Source organism: Nansenia antarctica (assembly GCF_963989245.1).
Source record: "Nansenia antarctica genome assembly, chromosome: 17".
Taxonomy (NCBI): Eukaryota; Metazoa; Chordata; class Actinopteri; order Argentiniformes; family Microstomatidae; genus Nansenia; species Nansenia antarctica.
In genome coordinates, this window is record NC_137687.1 from 12116775 (window position 1) to 12135159 (window position 18385).

Sequence of the window (18385 nt, forward strand, 5' to 3'; positions counted from 1 at the left end):
AGGGCTATCTCAGTCATTCAACCAGTTATGAATAGCTGAGAACTTCTAATTTATGGAAATATTAAAAAATGAAAATGTCAAAATGCCACCATGTGAAGGGTTTTCCCAGGCCACCACTTATGCAGAAGGGCTTATTTTCTTTTTTCTATTGTTTGTTCTATATGAAGAACAACGTTTTACAAAATCCAACTGTGTTTGCTGAGATGTATACAAATCTCAGAATAAAAAAAACATTATTTATGGTGGATATCCCTTTGGGGGGGACAACATATACATTGTAAAGGTTTAATTGTGTTACAGTGATAACTGTGAACATTTCAAACCTGCTAACTGCGACACTTTAAATGAATGTGCAACAATACTATGTGCAATATGACAACCCTTGTGTACATAAGGTTCAGATATAGGAAAAGTTAGGATATTTATAGCATAGCATAGAGTACAGCACAGTGTTTTATTGTATAGTATAGTAGTATAGTATAGTAGATAGTGTACATAGCCTTTATTTATGTAAACCAGCTCTTTTCCCTTTTTTATTTTACCCTTGGCCCTCTTGTTTTTAGTATTTTTCCAAGCACCAGGGGAGCCCCCCCTCCTAAATGTCGTAGTAGTAGTATGGTACCTGTACTGTATTAATGACAATAAAGACCATTCATTCATTCATTCATTCATTCTACACCTGAGACAATGGAGACCAGTTCATTCTACACCTGAGACAATGGAGACCAGCTCCGCCTCTCAAGTGATGCCATTTGCATTGTCATAAGGACCTGATAACCTCTTTTGTGTGCCATGGGTCTGTCTGGAACACCCAGAAACTAGAAACAATGTAACCCATCCACCTTTTGTGATCACTCTGCGCAGAGGATCCTGGGAAGAATTGGGAGGCCTTGCTGACCTGTATAAATGTGAGGCTCTGAGAAGTCAGGACCTCTCTTCATGAACTGACGTCGGCTCTGCGTTGTACTCACTTCGTCCCGCTCTTATCCAGATCGACACGCATGCGCTGTTGTTTTCCTATGGACAGCCTCGATGCGTCGTTTCTAACCGGAGCGAAACCACCCTTTTCAAGCGGAGCATCCATCGGCTGTTTGCTCCGGGAGTGACTTCGAATGCGCGTTCTCACGGCTCCAAACGACGCAGAGCAAAGCGAATTTGATCCTAAACTCCGATTCCAAGTGAAGCAAATGTTCTAGTGAGAACACACCCTGAAACCCCTGAAACCACTGTCAATTTCAAGTTGAATGACAATGAATCTTTGATGTTTTGGTGATCAATGTGCTTGTTGCAGGCCGCATATTGGCCACAATAAGCTAAGCTCATTGGTTTTGTATTTTTTTCTGATTTACTCTTTCATTGCATGCCAGATGAGCAACTTAAATATGTGTATATAGCCTAGACATACATATATTCAACAATATGAGGGTTAATTCACTATAACACCTTAGAATAATCAATAGTCTCTGATGTAAGGCCTAACGATTAATTTGATGATATATTTCTCAAAGTAAATTGGATCCGTGACACCTGAACAACGACACTGAGTAGAATTCGACTCTCGCAAATGACTCTGACGAAGGAGACAACTGCAGCACGGTTGCCGTGTGAATTAAACGCCTCTGTTTACTGTGAGAATTAATGACTAACTTTGATTACAATCACAGAGGTAGACTGTACGTATGATTCTGTTAATAGCTCAGATCTTCCCTCTCTCACATTTTCTGAACATAACTTTAACAACTTCAATGGGTGTGTCGTTGACATACAGCAAGCGTATCCATTAGAATTGTTCAAAGATGCCTCCTGATGGGTGAGGTGTTATGCCCCCAAAATAATAATAATAATAATAATAATGCCTTTTATTTATAAAAGCACTTTACATAAGAAATCTCAGAGTGCTACAATTAAAAACAGGAAGATAAAACAATAAACATTTTCAATTAAAAGGCTAAAAAAAGGCTCCATTAAAAAGGTGGGTTTTAAGGCCTCGTTTAAAAGCATCCACAGACTGTGGTCCCCTTAGGTGGTCAGGGAGAGCATTCCACAGCCTGGGAGCAGCCGAGTAGAAGGCCCGATCTCCCATGTGCGGAGCTTGGTCCTGGGGGTCTTGAGGAGGTTGGTGGCAGTAGAACGGAGGGTGCGTGAGGAGGTCTGAGGGGTATGGAGGAGTTCCTTGAGGTAGGGGGTGGCAGTTCCATGGATGCACTGGTGGGTGAGGAGGGAGACCTTGAATTCGATTCTGAGGGAGACGGGGAGCCAGTGAAGTGATTTAAGGATGCGGGTGATGTGATCATATTTGCGCACCCTCATCAGGATCCTAGCAGCGCTGTTCTGGATGTATTGAAGTTTCTGGAGGCAGCTGCTAGGAATCCCGAAAAACATGTGAAAAAGGCCCGTAGCTTCAGTACCTCTGCCGTGGTAACTGCTCTGTCGTCGATGACAAATTCACCAGTTAAACAGTGACCTACTGTAGCAGTTCCAACTCAGAGTACAGTGGATGAGATGGACCAGCCAGAATAGAGGAAGCCTTGCAGTCAACATGCAATGGTATACTGTACGTATAATATACCTTATATATACGTATACATGTAGCTTCTTTCTTTTTTTTTTCTCGTTATTTTTTCTGAGTGGGGCAGTCCCACTCCTATTTTTCTTTTTATTGACAGAGACAGTAGAGATTTTTTTGACAGGAAGGATGGGTGAGAGAGGGAGAAGGGATGACATGCAGGAAACATCCGCAGCTGGAATCAAACCGGGAACCCTGCGGTTACATGGCCGATGCCCCGCTACGCCACCTAAGCTCCCCCTGTAGCTTCCTTCTAGCTTCCGGTTTCCTTATGTGCCAGAATCCTCACTTACGTACCTTCCTGTACTACCCCTGTTTACGCGTGCTCCTCCATGCACTCTGCAGATTACTGCCACCACCCTCTGGAATGAAGGATGCAGCTAGCCCGATGTGATGACATACAGTACAAGCGTGACTAGGATCAGATGGCCCACATCTATCTCGGCCTAACCCTCTAACCTTGATGCAACTGCAACTCTCCACCACGCCTGTCCTTCGTCCGCCTGGCTTATTAAATCCTTTCCTGTAACACTTTCCCTTTAACAAGCAGGTTCCTCCCCCAGGGTTGACCTGTTCAGAGGTCAATCCCATGTTTCTCGCTGCCCCTCTGCTGCACCCACTCTTGCACAACGTTAATGAATCACTCATAACACCTAAAGGAGTCCCTCCGATTCCCTGGCAAGTGTCGTCTGAGAAAAAAAAAGCAAGCAACCCCGCGGAATGAGCGAGAGTGTCCCTGGTGGAATTTTCTGCCAACCTTCCGTTGGAGGGAGAGAGGGCAGTTGTGCATCCTGGCATTGCCTTTCCCAAGCTCCCATCCCCTCTCTCTCTCTCTCTCTCCCTATTATGACTAATTAGAACTGCTTTTGCGTGCTGTTACCATGGCGAATCCACTGACCTTGATTTCTCGCGAATAGTCCCAATAATAGGTACGATGTAATTATAGAGCCCTTCCAGGGAGTCTTTTTGTTCTGCCCAACATGCAAAATGGATACGTCTGCGCAAGGGGTGGGAAGGGGGGGATGAACCGGATGAGCAATACATTGCTCAACAAGGCCAGTAGTCCACCGTGTTGTTGTGGGCTAATAAACACAATGTAAATCCTGCGATGCACGGCAGCCTCCAGACAGGCAGTACGGAAATGAAGCCAAGATGTATAATCATGCAATCAACCCCTTTGATTCAGGTGAATTAAGGTAATCCCAGCTATACTTTGCACTCCTTGCCCACCAATTAAACCGTTTGAGATTTTTCAATTTTCCCCTTTTAATTAATTCCACATGGATAGGCAATCAATCTTTAATAACAAACCCAACAGGTTCAGGAGGGCCTAATCGAATAAAGGGGGCTGATTGTTTTGGCAGGTTTCGCTCAGCACCTGCCTCCTGTTGGTGTGTGTGCTTGTGTTGGCAGGTATTACTGTGAAATCGATGTGCCCTGCGCTCGGTTACCGTTTACAATGCCGCCTGTGCATAATGTGGTTTCATTATGAGTTCTGTTATGCCGCCATGACACCTTTAGCAAACACCACCTGGGTGACGACCATGTGACTGTTTGGCTGCTTCTCTGACATGACACTGTGATACTCAGGCATGTAGTAGTGGTCAAACCAAATAGTGTTTGTAAATAGACCCCAGCTACATTTGTTCGATAGATGAACCCAGTACAATTATTAATCTCTAATGTCGCTGTAGTCATGAAATAAGAATAGTCATGTCTAACAACGAAGAGTTGACCCACAGTGTTGTCATATTATGTATCAAAGTGATATAATGACCATAACCATCTCATCAGTTATCAGGCCATGTATTGTAATCATATTATTATTATTATTATTATTATTATTATTATTATTAGGAGTAGTAGTAGTAGTAGTAGTAGTAGTAGTAGTAGTAGTAGTAGTAGTAGTAGTAGTAGGAGTAGGAGTAGGAGTAGGAGTAGGAGTAGGAGTAGGAGTAGTAGTATCACATCCATGTCAGATAACACCCTATAGGGTGTTCACACATATCATTTTTCATTCACTTTAGATTAAAATAAATATGTCTATGAATATGTTTTCATATGTGAATGCGGTAGTGAATTACAGTTTTAAAACAATAAGTACGTCGAAAACAAGTACACAGAGCTAAACTATAATACAAATGGACATGTATGTTTACACATGTAAGACAAAGTCTACCAAAAATGTATTTTTTAATGGTGATTAAGTAGAGCAACCCAGGCAAAACCCTGTTTTCGCACGTTCTATGACCAGTGGGTGGACACCCTACACCCTCCAAGTAAAAATTAGCATAGAATTAATTAACTAATCAATTCAATATGTAAGTCTGCTATGAACGTAGCAGCTTTCGCTCCAATTAATAGTGTCAAGTCTGACATAGAAGATGCATCTACATTGTCGCAGCAGATTTGATGTGCCTCCCTCTCCTGTTCCACTAGTACTCCATGCCCTGATGTGCCTCCCTCTCCTGTTCCACTAGTACTCCATGCCCTGATGTGCTTGCCAGTGAGCATTAGCTTGCTCCCTGATAGATCCTCTTTTCACCTGCATGGCTGAGTGTACCTCCCCTCATGTGTGAAGGGGGATTGCTGTGCTATCTCAACATTTAGTAACAGCTGACCACCCTGTAAGCGGGTGAGGCACTGATGGCCTGTGGTCTCACAATGTGTGCATGTGTCATTACTTTATACATCACTGAAATATAGCACTGAAATACATGTAGTATTTACATAGATTAAATGCATGAAGGAAAATACGCAGGGTGAGGAACATGATAAAACACACAATGTTACAATCATACAATGTAGAAGTAGGGTTGGACGGTTTCCAATTGTTGATACCTTTAAACCCGAATAAAACAGTTTTTTCGGTTAACCATGGGGTTCAGGTGGCCTGGGGTGGTCCAGTGGTCTAGCACCACGGTCTACAGTGCACACATATTATGCCCATGTCGGCATGGGGTCAAATCTGGCCCATGCCCTGTTGACATGCCCTCTCTTCTTACTTTCCTGTCTGTCTTCACTATAGCTGTCCAATAAAATAAAATAAAAATATGAGAGGGACTGCCCCGCTCAGAAAAATAAACTATAACACTATTTAAAAAACCAAAAATCACATTGTTGTCGGGCTTCGACGGAGCCGCCGATTTCAAATGATTAAGCCCTGTCCTTTCTGTGAACCTGCTCGAACACTTTCCACGAGCAGTGCTGAAAAATGCGCTTCAAATAAATAAATAAATACAAACAGCGCTAAAAATACTTTTGGTTCGTAATGAAACTGTCGGGACAAATTCGACTATATATGGGAAACACTGCACCTTCAGATTCGGCTAAACCAAAAGCCTCTTGGAGGCAAGTTTTTTTATGCTCAGGAGGATCTTTGAGAATACTCACGACCCTGGTTGCTGTAGACATAAATATGATGTACACATAATAAACCAGTCAGGGTCACCACTGTACGAGTCTGAGAGAACAATGGATACGGAGACTTCGGTCGGAGATACGGAGACTGTCAGAGTTTCTTTTTAGCAAACTAACATAACAACAGTCAAAACCTAAAGGCCCCTCGCCCAATCCCCACCGTAGAAACATACTGGTGAATTATTAGCGAGATTGGCCCTTTTCACAGTCTGTGTGACCGCCCTCTTAATCAAAGTTCCTAGTGTTGTGGCTTTAATGAGAAGCCCTCCCTATTATAGTCTCCCAAACATGATGATGTAGTGGCAGGCTAAAAGCCTTCTCTTCATTTCTGGCTTTTTTTCTCCCATAATTCTCCAGGCCTCAGGAAATCAAGACGTTGTTTTAGACGAGTGCAATTAAGTTATTTCTGCTACAATTCCATCCGTGTTGCTCAGAAATGTATTTAATTTGTCTTTGGCTGTGTTGTTTTCCCCTCTGTCGGCTGGTCCTCGACGGATGACTGGTTGGCTGCATGCCAAGTCCTTGCACCTGTCTCTCACATAGGAACACACACACACACACATGCACACACGCACGCACGCACACACACCACACACCCACCCACCATGCATGCACGCACGCACGCATGCACACGCACACACACACCACACACCCACCCACCATGCACGCACGCATGCACAGGCACACACACACACCACACACACACACACACACACCACACACACACACACACACACACACACCACACACACACACACACACACACACACACACGCACACACACACACACACACACACATACACACACACACACACAGACAGACGGCTTCCTGCATCGTCAAGGTTATGAGATAGCACACCGCTACTGCTCCCAGGGAAGGAGAGTGATAGTGGGAAAATGGAGAGAGAGGAGAGAAGGAGGGAGGGAAATTGAGAAATGGTGGACTTAGAGAGAGAGAGAGAGAGAGAGAGAGAGAGAGAGAGAGAGAGAGAGAGAGAGAGAGAGAGAGAGAGAGAGAAAATGAGGGGGATGAGAAAGAGACAGGACACCGAGAGAGGGGGATGAATGGAAAAGGAGGTGGGCAATATTGAATGACGGAACAGATAGAGGGAACGAGAGAGACAGAGAGAGAGAGAAGGATACAGAGTAGACAGAGGGAGAGACGGTAGGCCGTGACCTCCCACATCCTTAGGCACATGCTATTCAAAGCCCTCTAATTTGTGTCATTAATTAAGAAGTGGGAGTCTAGTCACTGTACCCTCCCTCCTAGAGTCAGAGACACGGGACGCGAGGATGGGAGGGGGTGTGTGACAGAGATGGCCTTCACTCAGCCATGAATCTCTATTAGCGGCTAATGACACCATTCCGCCACCGCGCAGCCATTATGGTAAAATTGGGGATGTGTTAATTATTGAAATGTAGATCTATCCAGCTGTCGCTCACGTGGCAGGGTTAGTGCTGGTGGTGGTACTGCTTGCGAGCTGGAAGAGTGCCTTAGAAAGGAAATGAAGTTATGGCAGCTCAGTATTCGATGTTGAGGTAAAAAACATGCATGTTTTGAGATACACTATGCAAATGCTGTAGCTATGACATAACACATAACAGTGGGGTATGTAAATCGACTTTGAATGGTGGGGTGGTTGAATTTCGAGGCAAAATGTAATGTAGATGGTTGGCAGTACAAAAGTTTCTACATCCTAATGAAGGCCCTATATATATAGAGACCCACAGACTGTATATTGTAGTTTCTTCATTGAAGCATGCAGTGTTGTCCATGTAGTTTATTTGACTTGGTAGCGAAGCTTGGCCAATTAAACGCTCTCGTCGATATGGACTTTTCGACGGGTCTGCGTTTGCCATGGTGAACAGCATTGATTAAAAACACTATCAAAACACTAGAAGCTGCCAGCACACAGTGCTAGTCTAGTCACAGGGAGCTCTCAACCAGTTGAATGAGCTGTTTGTAATTGTTAATTAGAGAAGGAGGACAAGGACGAGGTGGAGGAAGAGGAAGATGATGATGATGATGATGCATTTATTTTAGTTCATTCAATCTCTTTTATTTTACCACACAAGTTGACTTAGAATAGATTATTTGATGAGGCAATGGCCTGGTGAAGCGTCATCGTCATGGCCATCAAGACAACATGTTCACATTTATAGGAATAACAGCTTTCATAACCTCTGCATCAGCAGATAACAGGAAAAGGCTGCTGGTTATGCCCTTGGTTATTATGAAAATAGATAATGAATGTCCTGTACTACAGAGGATATCTGTGGACCCCAAGGACATGTACGCCACAATGTCTGAAGGTCAGATCTCATATGATCTTTTTTTTTTTTTTTAAAGTGTAGGCCTATTATGCATTCACTGCTTCTATGTTTACCAGGGTAAGAGTCAATGTCAATATATTTAGCCTTGTTGGTGCATATTTTCTGAGGTATGTGATTTTCTCTCTGATATGTGAAACTGTTCAAGTGGATTTCAATCAGAGGCGATATCATTACTTCACTGTTTTGCTTGTTTTCTGTTTTGTCTGTCTGACCATTTCCTCCAGAATTGTAAAGCGTCCTTGGGTTTTATGAAAGGCGCTATACAAATCCAAGTTATTAATATTATTACTTTCTTTCAAGGATGTATTATGTTCATCTATTGGTTGAGCCGGTACGTACTACACTTCTTTTGTGCTAGCTAGCACCGTATGTCTTTCTCTTCAAACGAGACAGAGAAAGCTAGACAGTTGAGTGCATTAGTAAGAGAGTCTCGATGATAACCATGACAGAAATCGTATTACTGTACAGGTTCACGATTTTAGATAAATGATCACCAACAAGGTTGAGTGATCCAAGTAGTGACCTTGGTTCTTCTGGTACAACCCAGATCCTCCTGACAGGGATGGGATACTCGTAACCACGGGAACGGCTTAATGTGACGAGGATCCTGGGCTGGGTGTGTCCCCCCGGCTACGCACTCATACGTTGCTTCCCACATCTCTTGCGCTAATGCGTTTTTCCATAGATCATTACCTTACCTCGCGACCGCTAGCAATCACTCAATCAACTACGTTAGCTGCCCCGCGGGCCTAGCGCACGGCAATGGCTCATGTAGGAGATTAAAAGTGTTCGATGTAAGAGGGCGGTGTTGTGTGTTTACCTCAGATTCAGTCCATATAACATGGGTGGTATGAGATTGCAGGATGTTCATGTAGAGCTCCAAGCTGTTGTTATGGTTGATTTAGCCTAGGTCAGATATGGCTGGATACTGACCACTTCTATAGCCATAGGAAACAATATCAACACAGCATGTGAATATCATATTTGATGAGCTGCCATTTACTGTACATGATAGACACATTCTCACATTCTTCCCCTGTGTCTGTCTCACTCTCTCCTCTCTCTCTCTCTCTCTCTCTCTCTCTCTCTCTCTCTCTCTCTCTCTCTCCCCCTCTCACACTCCCTTACTATCGTTCTTCCCCTGTGTCTGTCTCACTCTCTCTCTCTCTCTCTCTCTCTCTCTCTCTGTCTCTCTCTCTCTCCCTCTCACACTCCCTTAATATCTTTCGTCCCCTGTGTCTGTCTCACTCTCTCTCTCCCTCTCACACTCCCTTAATATCTTATTTCCCCTGTGTCTGTCGCTCTCTCTCTCTCTCTCTCTCTCTCTCTCTCTCTCTCTCTCTCTCTCTCTCTCTCTCTCTCTCCTCTCACACTCCCTTAATATCTTTCTTCCCCTGTGTCTGTCTCACTCTCTCCTCTCTCTCTCTCTCTCTAACTCTCTCCATTTGGAGGAGGAGCCCTGTAAGCCCTGGTAACGGAGGTTAATCCTCTCTTATTAGAAGTAGGATTAGGGGCGGATCTCTGCCCTGCTGTTAACCCTGCTAGGGACAGACATGTGTAGATGATGAGTGCACAGATCAACAGTGCTTTTAAAATCATATCATTCTTAAATAGAGTTTTAATTCAATTCCCCCTCTGGGATTTAATCATGTTATCGATCTATCAATATATCAATCTATCAATCTCTGTATGCATCCATTTGTTATTGTTGACATTGGTGTAATATCTTCCTTTTTGTAATGCCGTTCCGAATTGCCAGCGGAATGTGATTGTTGCATATTACTGTACAGTAGGGTTGAGATACTGCATGAAATGTGTACATTTTGGAGGACATTTTATGGTGTCTTCTCTGGACTCATCCACTGTTTTCGTGGTCTGTATGATTGATTTGATCATTATTGCTGTGAGTGTTGTTGACAGCCGCATCTGAAATGTGCATCACTCCTGATAGTATGTAAGCCTTATCAGCTTACAATACGTGGGTCATAAATCACCAATTACAAACATTACAAACATTAAATATTTAGTGTGAAACCACCCTCTCTCTCTCTCTCTAATTTGCTTGTGATGCACTCTCTCTCCCCCGTGTGTGTGATGACTGAGGGGGGCCTGTATAGAATGAACCCATCTGTTCAGTATTTTTTTTTAATGAATGCAGAAGGAGCTGACATCTGAACAAGTCAATTATGTCTCTCTCTCTCTCTCTCTCTCTCTCTCTCTCTCTCTCTCTCTCTCTCTCTCTCTCCATCTTGGAGTTGTCATCATTTCAAAGGAACATTCCTACGTGTCTTAAAATATATGAGTTAATCTTTCTTTTCCTTAACAGGCGAGTGAGACAAGGAGAACTTTCCCTCCAAAAGCATATGATTGTATGTTGTGTGTTACTTTCTTCTCTACTAACCTCATCCACGTATGCTATTGTTCTGTGTTTGACCTCCCACAGGTAAACTTGACTCTTTTGCCAATTACTGCTCCATTAATCTATATCTCTCTCTTCTCTCTCTCTTCTCTCTCTTCCCCTCATGCCTAAAATAGAAGTGGAACAAAAAGGTAACTAAATGCCAACTCCTTTTCTTTCACGTAGATTTCATTTCGTGCTTTCGATGCTTTTTGCTGGGTGATTGGGTTGCCATGGCTGCACCTGCCTGAAATAATTTGCTTTTAATGACCCTCTTAATTGTACGGTATGCTGCTTCTTTTCAAGTGTGCCCTGGCTAGAGTGGTGAACATATTATTTCATGGGAACAAAAAGACCCCAGGTCTCAAGCATTCGACGTGGGGAATAGTGATGTAGAATTAGGAATTGTCATTATTATGGTAATACAAAATGTCTCTCCACACGTATGAATGATGATTGAATTGTTGTCGAAATGGCATCCTTCTTCTAAGAAGGAACCAATTACATGCATAAGGTCACCGTCGCCCACAGGATTCTCTTCATGGTTCGCTTCATGAAGTGACACAAATGCCTACAGTAGATACCACTCCTTATTGAGTTTCAATCCCTCGTTCGCTGTGTTTATTAATCCAGACATTTTGTCTCCCAAAAGTAATTGAAAGTTATTCTGGTTGTGTTTTTTGTCAGCTGCATCATATTAAAGGAGAGGTACGGAGGACAATCAATAGCTTGTTCAATAAGCTGTCAGCATTTTAGATTACAGCTCTAACGTGATGATAGCTATAACCTTCTGGCACTCCCAGTCAATATGGAATGAACTTAGAAACTGATATTCATATATTGTGGATTTTCATGCTAGTGCAAGCAAGGCACATGCTATGCTACCTCAACTGAGCAAATGGGGTTTTGTAAATCATAGTCCATAATGCTCCCACAGACCAAGAATGACACCAACACAAACTGAATTTGGCTCATACCGAAGCTACCATCTTCCCCCCCGAGTTGACTACCTATTTTTCAAGATGGTAGCCCTTGCTCTAAGTGACTATAGAATGCACATGCAACGAAAGGCTTACCGGTAATTAAGGTCAATAAACACAAAACAAAAGATAAACATGAACAAATAACGCTGTTATAGGAAGTATTATTTCCCCCAAGAAAGCCATGTTTTTGCGCATGGGGCCTATCTTTATTTCTACTTCCCCTCTAATAACCTTCCCTGTCTGTCACTTTAACTCTCTGGTGTAGGCGTTTGAATCCGTTTCTAACTGACTCTTCACAGTTTCCTGTCAGTGTGGGACTCTCTACCGAAGCCTGGTAGCTTCCCAAAGCCTTCTTTGTAATGCCATAGAGACCTTCTTAGTCATTTGTAGCACCCTCGTCCAAAATGGTACCACGGTGCGGTGTCGGATGGGATGCATCACGACATATGCGACAAAACGTTAATCTTTGGAGATTACAGAGGAGGAAGAACACTCACTCCTTTTTCTTTCTTCTCTGAGTACATTGCTTTTACCGTTAGCCGAATCCCTGGAAAGAACCTGTCACCAGGATGTCAGACTCCTCCTCGCCCATCCGAATCAAAGCAGCTTTCACACACTCTCTGTTTTTTGTCATTTTGTGATGAACTGTATCCTGAACCTTAACTCAGGTGGAAAAGGGGTGTCTATCGTAACTCCTTTGTTACGTTTAACACTGGGCTTTCGGTACAGAAGAAGCAATGCGAACGTGTGGTCAAATCGTTCTTTTTTAGAACGGGTGCACCTGCCCCCCCCCTTAGAATTACAGCTGTCCTCTATTTTAAATTAACCATATCTACTGTATGTTCAACTAACAATGTTAGACTATTAAGCTTTAAATAAAATATGTAATCACTGAGTTTTATGAGAGTACAAATTAACGTCAATGTACCCAAAAGATATTCAGGCACCCTTATCCTCTCCTGTAGATACTGGATAATTGATGCCTCTTGGTCTCAATACATTCTTGTTCTTTATACATTCGTATGAGTAGGATTTAAATTCAAATGTAATCTTTTTATCGAGACAGCCCAACTTGAAATTTACTCAGTCGGAGGTCTAGGATAATCCGTTTAGAACGGAATCACCTTCAGCATGGAATGAAGGCTATCGACTCATATGCCGCATTGCTGTTGCTTTCATATGACTTGAGTACAAACAAGTTGTGGGATAATTAGTTTAGAATACAGGGGCATTGTAAATCATCGTCCCTCAGACTGAAGATGTCTTATGCGCCTGGAATAATGGAAAAATGTTCCACGTAGTAATATAGATAAAGTAATTATTGTGTTCCTAGACCTCAGCTGCCAATATATTTAATCTAGCTATTTATCAACATATTTGAATGTGTCCTTTCTAGAACGCTATATTAGACTTTGCCCTACCGTAGAGATGGGATGGATAAAATAAGTGGATGAAATGTGGAGATTTGCATTAGATTAATCATTGCGTTATTAATGTGCATGCATGCGTGCGTGCGCAAGTACATTTTATTTGAGTTTCAAACTTTTGTTAACACTAGAACAGCCATGAGTCTGTAAGTAAAGAAAAGTGTTATATCTTTGCACTCGATCACATTTCAGGACCCTCCTTTCATGACTTTTCCTAGATATGTGCGTTCTACCACCCAGTATCCTTACATTTTCAAAATAACATCAGGATAAGCTTGTATAAAGCTATTTTGCAGTTTTTCTGTGTAGGAAGCAGGTTAATTTACAAGCAGCCAACTAGTGGTCAGTGTGTGTAAATAGCAGCTTAGCATTAAAAAAGGCGGCTCTTTTAGTAGGTAAAAAGGCACAGCTGTTCTAGTGTTAAACATATTCAAGTTGAATAATAACTAATGAATCTGATCCATTTTCTATATAACTTTCATAAAGTATCATAAACATGTACAGCATTGCAAATGCTGATATTTTAATCATTTTAAATAGATGTGGATGTGGATAATATGATATTTAATTTGTTATTATGGCCGCGTTCGTAAATTCGCCGCCGGAGCGCACACTGGGTTCAACGTCATAATAAAACCAAGTAATTTGATTGGACAAGAGGCAGTCACGTGGACGCTCCGGCACTCTTAGAGCGACTTTATGAACGCGGCCTATATGACTAGTCATTTGCAGTAGACTGTAATACAGGTGTCTTAGAAACTATTCATGCCAAAGTAACTCTCTCCGCTTTGTCTTTCCTCCATTTTGGCTCCTCAGTATTCCTGTGCCCCGGTCTTCTGCGGGGGGTGTACCAGAGTGAACACCTCTTTGAGTCGGACCACCAGTCCGGTGCCTGGTGCAAAGACCCCCTTCAGGCCTCAGATAAGATCTATTACATGCCCTGGACTCCCTACCGCACAGACACTCTCACAGAGTACTCCTCCAAAGAGGACTTCATCGCCGGGAGACCGACGACGACATACAAACTCCCTCACCGCGTGGACGGCACGGGCTTCGTGGTTTACGACGGCGCGCTCTTCTTCAACAAGGAGAGGACGCGCAACATCGTCAAGTTCGACCTGCGGACGCGCATCAAGAGCGGCGAGGCCATCATCGCCAACGCCAACTACCACGACACCTCGCCCTACCGCTGGGGCGGCAAGTCGGACATCGACCTGGCCGTGGACGAGAACGGCCTCTGGGTGATCTACGCCACCGAGCAGAACAACGGACGCATCGTCATCAGCCAGCTGAACCCGTACACGCTCCGCGTGGAGGGCACCTGGGACACGGCCTACGACAAGCGGTCGGCCTCCAACGCCTTCATGGTCTGCGGCATCCTCTACGTGGTCAAGTCGGTGTACGAGGACGACGACAACGAGGCGACGGGGAACAAGATCGACTACATCTACAACACGGAGCTGAGCAAAGACGGCTTCCTGGACATCCCCTTCCCCAACTCGTACCAGTACATCGCCGCAGTGGATTACAACCCTAGGGATAACCTGCTGTACGTGTGGAACAATTACCACGTGGTCAAGTACTCGCTGGATTTCGGGGCGCTGGACAATAGACCAGGTAAGCTTAGGTTTTCCTCTTATGTTTTATTATCTTTCACCTTCTCTTTTCTTTCATGTTATTGTCGTTTGGGGTACACAGGAGTACCGTCGTTGGAAGTATGGTGTTGTTAGAACTTAATGGACTACGTTATGGCTTGATGGTGTTAAAAGAGTAATACTATTAGTACACCGATGAGCCAAGAACATTATGACCACTGACACGTGAGGTGAATAACATTGAGGGTGATGCTCTGGGCAATGTTCTGCTGGGAAACCCTTGCTGGGTCCGGCCATTCATGTGGACATCAGTTTGACATGTGCCACCTACCTAAACATTGTTTCAGTCCAGGTACACGCTTTCATGGCAATGGTATTCCCTGATGGCAGTGGCCTCTTTCTGCAGGATAATGCGTCCTGCCACACTGCACACATTGTTCGGGAACGGTTTGAGGACCATGAGATCTGTGTTCACAGTGTTGTCCTGGCCTCCACATTCTCCAGATCTCAATCCAATTGAGTATATGGACCTACAGTAAATACAAATTATGAGATGAAATATTCAAACACAACCCTGGAATACCAACAATTCTGTAAAAAAGAGTCTGACCATCTAAATCTGGTATTGTACCTCAAAGATAAGAATCCATGTATCTCAGAGGTTAGCCAGAGTGTCTGCAATTATAATCTTTTGGAAGATAAGATTCCAGAAGTAAATTGACTAAACCAAAATCATCATATGAATATTATTCTTACTTCTGTGAGTCTGTAATTTATTCTCACACTAACCAGATGCGCTATTCTCGCTATAATTGCACTAATCTCCTTCCTGACTTTTATGCCTAAAGAACATGTTGAGAATGTTCATAATGTATGTTGAGATTAATATCTCATTTTTACATTTACCAATAGTGCTGTTTAAGTTTCAGCAGCAACAGTATGGCAGTGGCAGTAATAGGGGGCTAAGCAAGGGAAGTTCATATGGGGGGCGGCTGTGGCACAGTAGGTAGAGCCGGCGTCTAATGATCGCAAAGTCGGCAGTTCGAACCCCGGCTGGCCACATGTCGAGGTGTCTTTGGGCAAGACACTGAACCCCAAATTGCTCCCAATGAGTGGGCCGGTGCCTTGCATGGTAGCTTGCCGCCATTGGTGTGTGAATGTGTGTGTGGACGGGTGAATGAGAGGCCATTGTAAAGCGCTTTGGAATAAGGCGCTATACTATAAGTCAGTCCATTTACCATTCATATAGCACAATTCATAAATGCAGCTACATGCAGCAAGCGTTCAAGAAAAAAGAAATGTGTGATTTGAGTTATGGGGAGGCTGTGCCCCAGTAGAGCTTTATGTCTAGCAGCGCCCCTGGCGTAACCGCAAGTCTGACAGTAATGAAGTGTCATTTAAAATGTCTCCTTCCTTAATAATTCTCTCCATTCTTGATCCCGCCCTATCTTTTTAACAGTATGCCAAACCACTCATGAACTTCACAAATTGTTGTTCATTGCGTCCCAAGTGCGCGCAAAATCTGCATGCATTGGGTGCAATTTTGCTACCTGACTTTTCAGGCGACCATAGATACAGGGGGGGGGCATTTCCAAATTAGGAAGAGGCTACTGTACATGTATTGCAAAGTGCAGCAAGAGTGTCTGCAATTATATTTGTTTGTTTTTTTAGATTGGAACCTTTCTGTTTTCTGGTTTGGTCTTGGGCCATGTGAAAAACAAAAACAAATGAAGCGCCGGCCCATTTTGGCCAGGTGGCTGCACTGTCCGTCTGGTCGAGTGGCGAGTGGTCAATGGAGTGGTCAATCAATGCTAATTTGTATAAATCAAACAATAAGTTTATTCTGTAATAAAGTTGCATTATAAAATCTGGCTTGCGCTTCATGTAAAAGTGTCCATGCTGTGCATATCAGAGAATGTCCGTTGACAACAACGAATGGTATGGATGAGAATATTTGAAAAACACCAAGGGTTAGGGTTAGGGTTAGGGTTAAGTCCCTGTTAAGACACAGTAACTTAAAACTGAGCCGCAGCACTTCACACGTACAATCGCTACTGTATGTGTCACTGTATTGAGCTATCCCACCGATGTGATGACACCATGCATAGATTAAGTCAAATCTTTGGACAAAAGCGATTTGGAATGGCATATACTGTCATTGTCTGGAGATGTTTTCTTGAATGAATAGTAACTTTTCTAAATTGGTGAGTAAAAAGTGTTGAATAAAGAGTAATTAAATAAAGTTGTTATTCCCATAGATTATGTTTAGGCCTATATTATGTTTCATTACAAGTTGGAATTTAGCACCTCTGAGCGTTTGTGGGATGGTGATAATTAGATATGAAACGATGCTCAATGTGTCATCCTGCTTGTGCCATTTAATTAAACCCTCAAATGAAAGTGAAACCAAGTAAACAAACCACACAACAGCTGTGGGAAAACAGAACAACAGCCGTCATATTGTTCTATGAGACATTTGAACTGTTGGAGGAGAAAAATATGTGCATTTTTCACCTGATTGCACAGCTCTTATAGAAGATAATTTGTTCAGGACAGTGGAGATGACATGTTTCAGATGTCTACATAATCTAATGATATACAGTATATATATATATATATATATATATATATATATATATATATATATATATATATATATATATCATACCGTTCTTTGCCCTTTTAGTCTCCAATTGAGTGTCTCTCTCTTTCAGCGCCTCTGTAAAGCATTAAATGACTCCTTCCATTATACTGTATTTGCCATAACTCTTTTTGAGTATATATATTTCTCACTCCATTGTTCTTTCTTTAAAGCACTTGTGGAGTTCAGCGTTTTGACACCCAAAGTTAATTCTTTGTGGTGTCTCATCAACAGCCTAGTCAGAAATGTCACAAGTTATTTGACTGTGAAGTCCCTCAACACGGGTGGAAATTGCAGCTTTCACCCTGCTGTTTCTCAATGAAAAAATACCATTTATTTCTAGAGACTCAGCCACAATACATAGCCGCATGGCCTCCAAGGCTATATAATGTACATGAAACATAGCTATTATCAAAGGATACATTCTACAGATATCCGTTATGGTACTGAACTATTCCCCTCACTGACCGGCTGTCCATTCCCGCAGGGACAGAACGATCATATAATTGCTTCCTTGTTGCCTTTTTCGCACACAAAGAAAGCTGTTGCAGTAGTAGCGTCGCGTGCTTTATTAAACGACGGTGTATCAAACACATGCTTTGTCATGCGTTTGTGCAGCAGAACATTACTAAAGGTACCGTGCCAACAGTTATCCACCCGTTCCCATCTCTCTCTAAGAGTAATGGACCCCTCCCTCTCCAGGGAGGATCGGTTCAGGATCCTGTGGTGCAGAATGGCCTGACCTCCAAAAACCCAGCAAGGAGGATGCTGACAGGGGGTTGGGGTTGGGGTTTGGGTCGGGGGGGGGTCGGGGGGGGGGGGGGGGAGTACATGGTTGAATGATCCAGTAAACTGATTAAGTAGATAGATGAAGTAGAGGGACAATTAGAGGCAGATAAACAAAAAGACTGTTTTTGAGTGAACGGTTCAATTGTACCGATGCGCTGATGTAGGCCTACATCATGTGCTTCGATGTGTTTCAAGATGCATAGACTAGTATTTCGTATTGTATCAGTAGGG

The 18385-nt window shown here is 43.0% G+C and overlaps 1 protein-coding gene across 1 annotated transcript in view; it reads left to right on the top strand.

The window, feature by feature from the left end:
• Nucleotides 1–18385, top strand: part of LOC308172279 (adhesion G protein-coupled receptor L3) — a gene marked incomplete at its 3' end in the record, with an annotated part of 155338 nt that overhangs the window by 35229 nt on the left and 101724 nt on the right. The window contains exons 3-4 of the mRNA XM_080547182.1: nt 10857–10871; nt 13946–14746. Coding sequence (XP_080403308.1) covers nt 10857–10871; nt 13946–14746 — 816 coding nt within the window. The remainder of the gene's footprint in view (nt 1–10856; nt 10872–13945; nt 14747–18385) is intronic.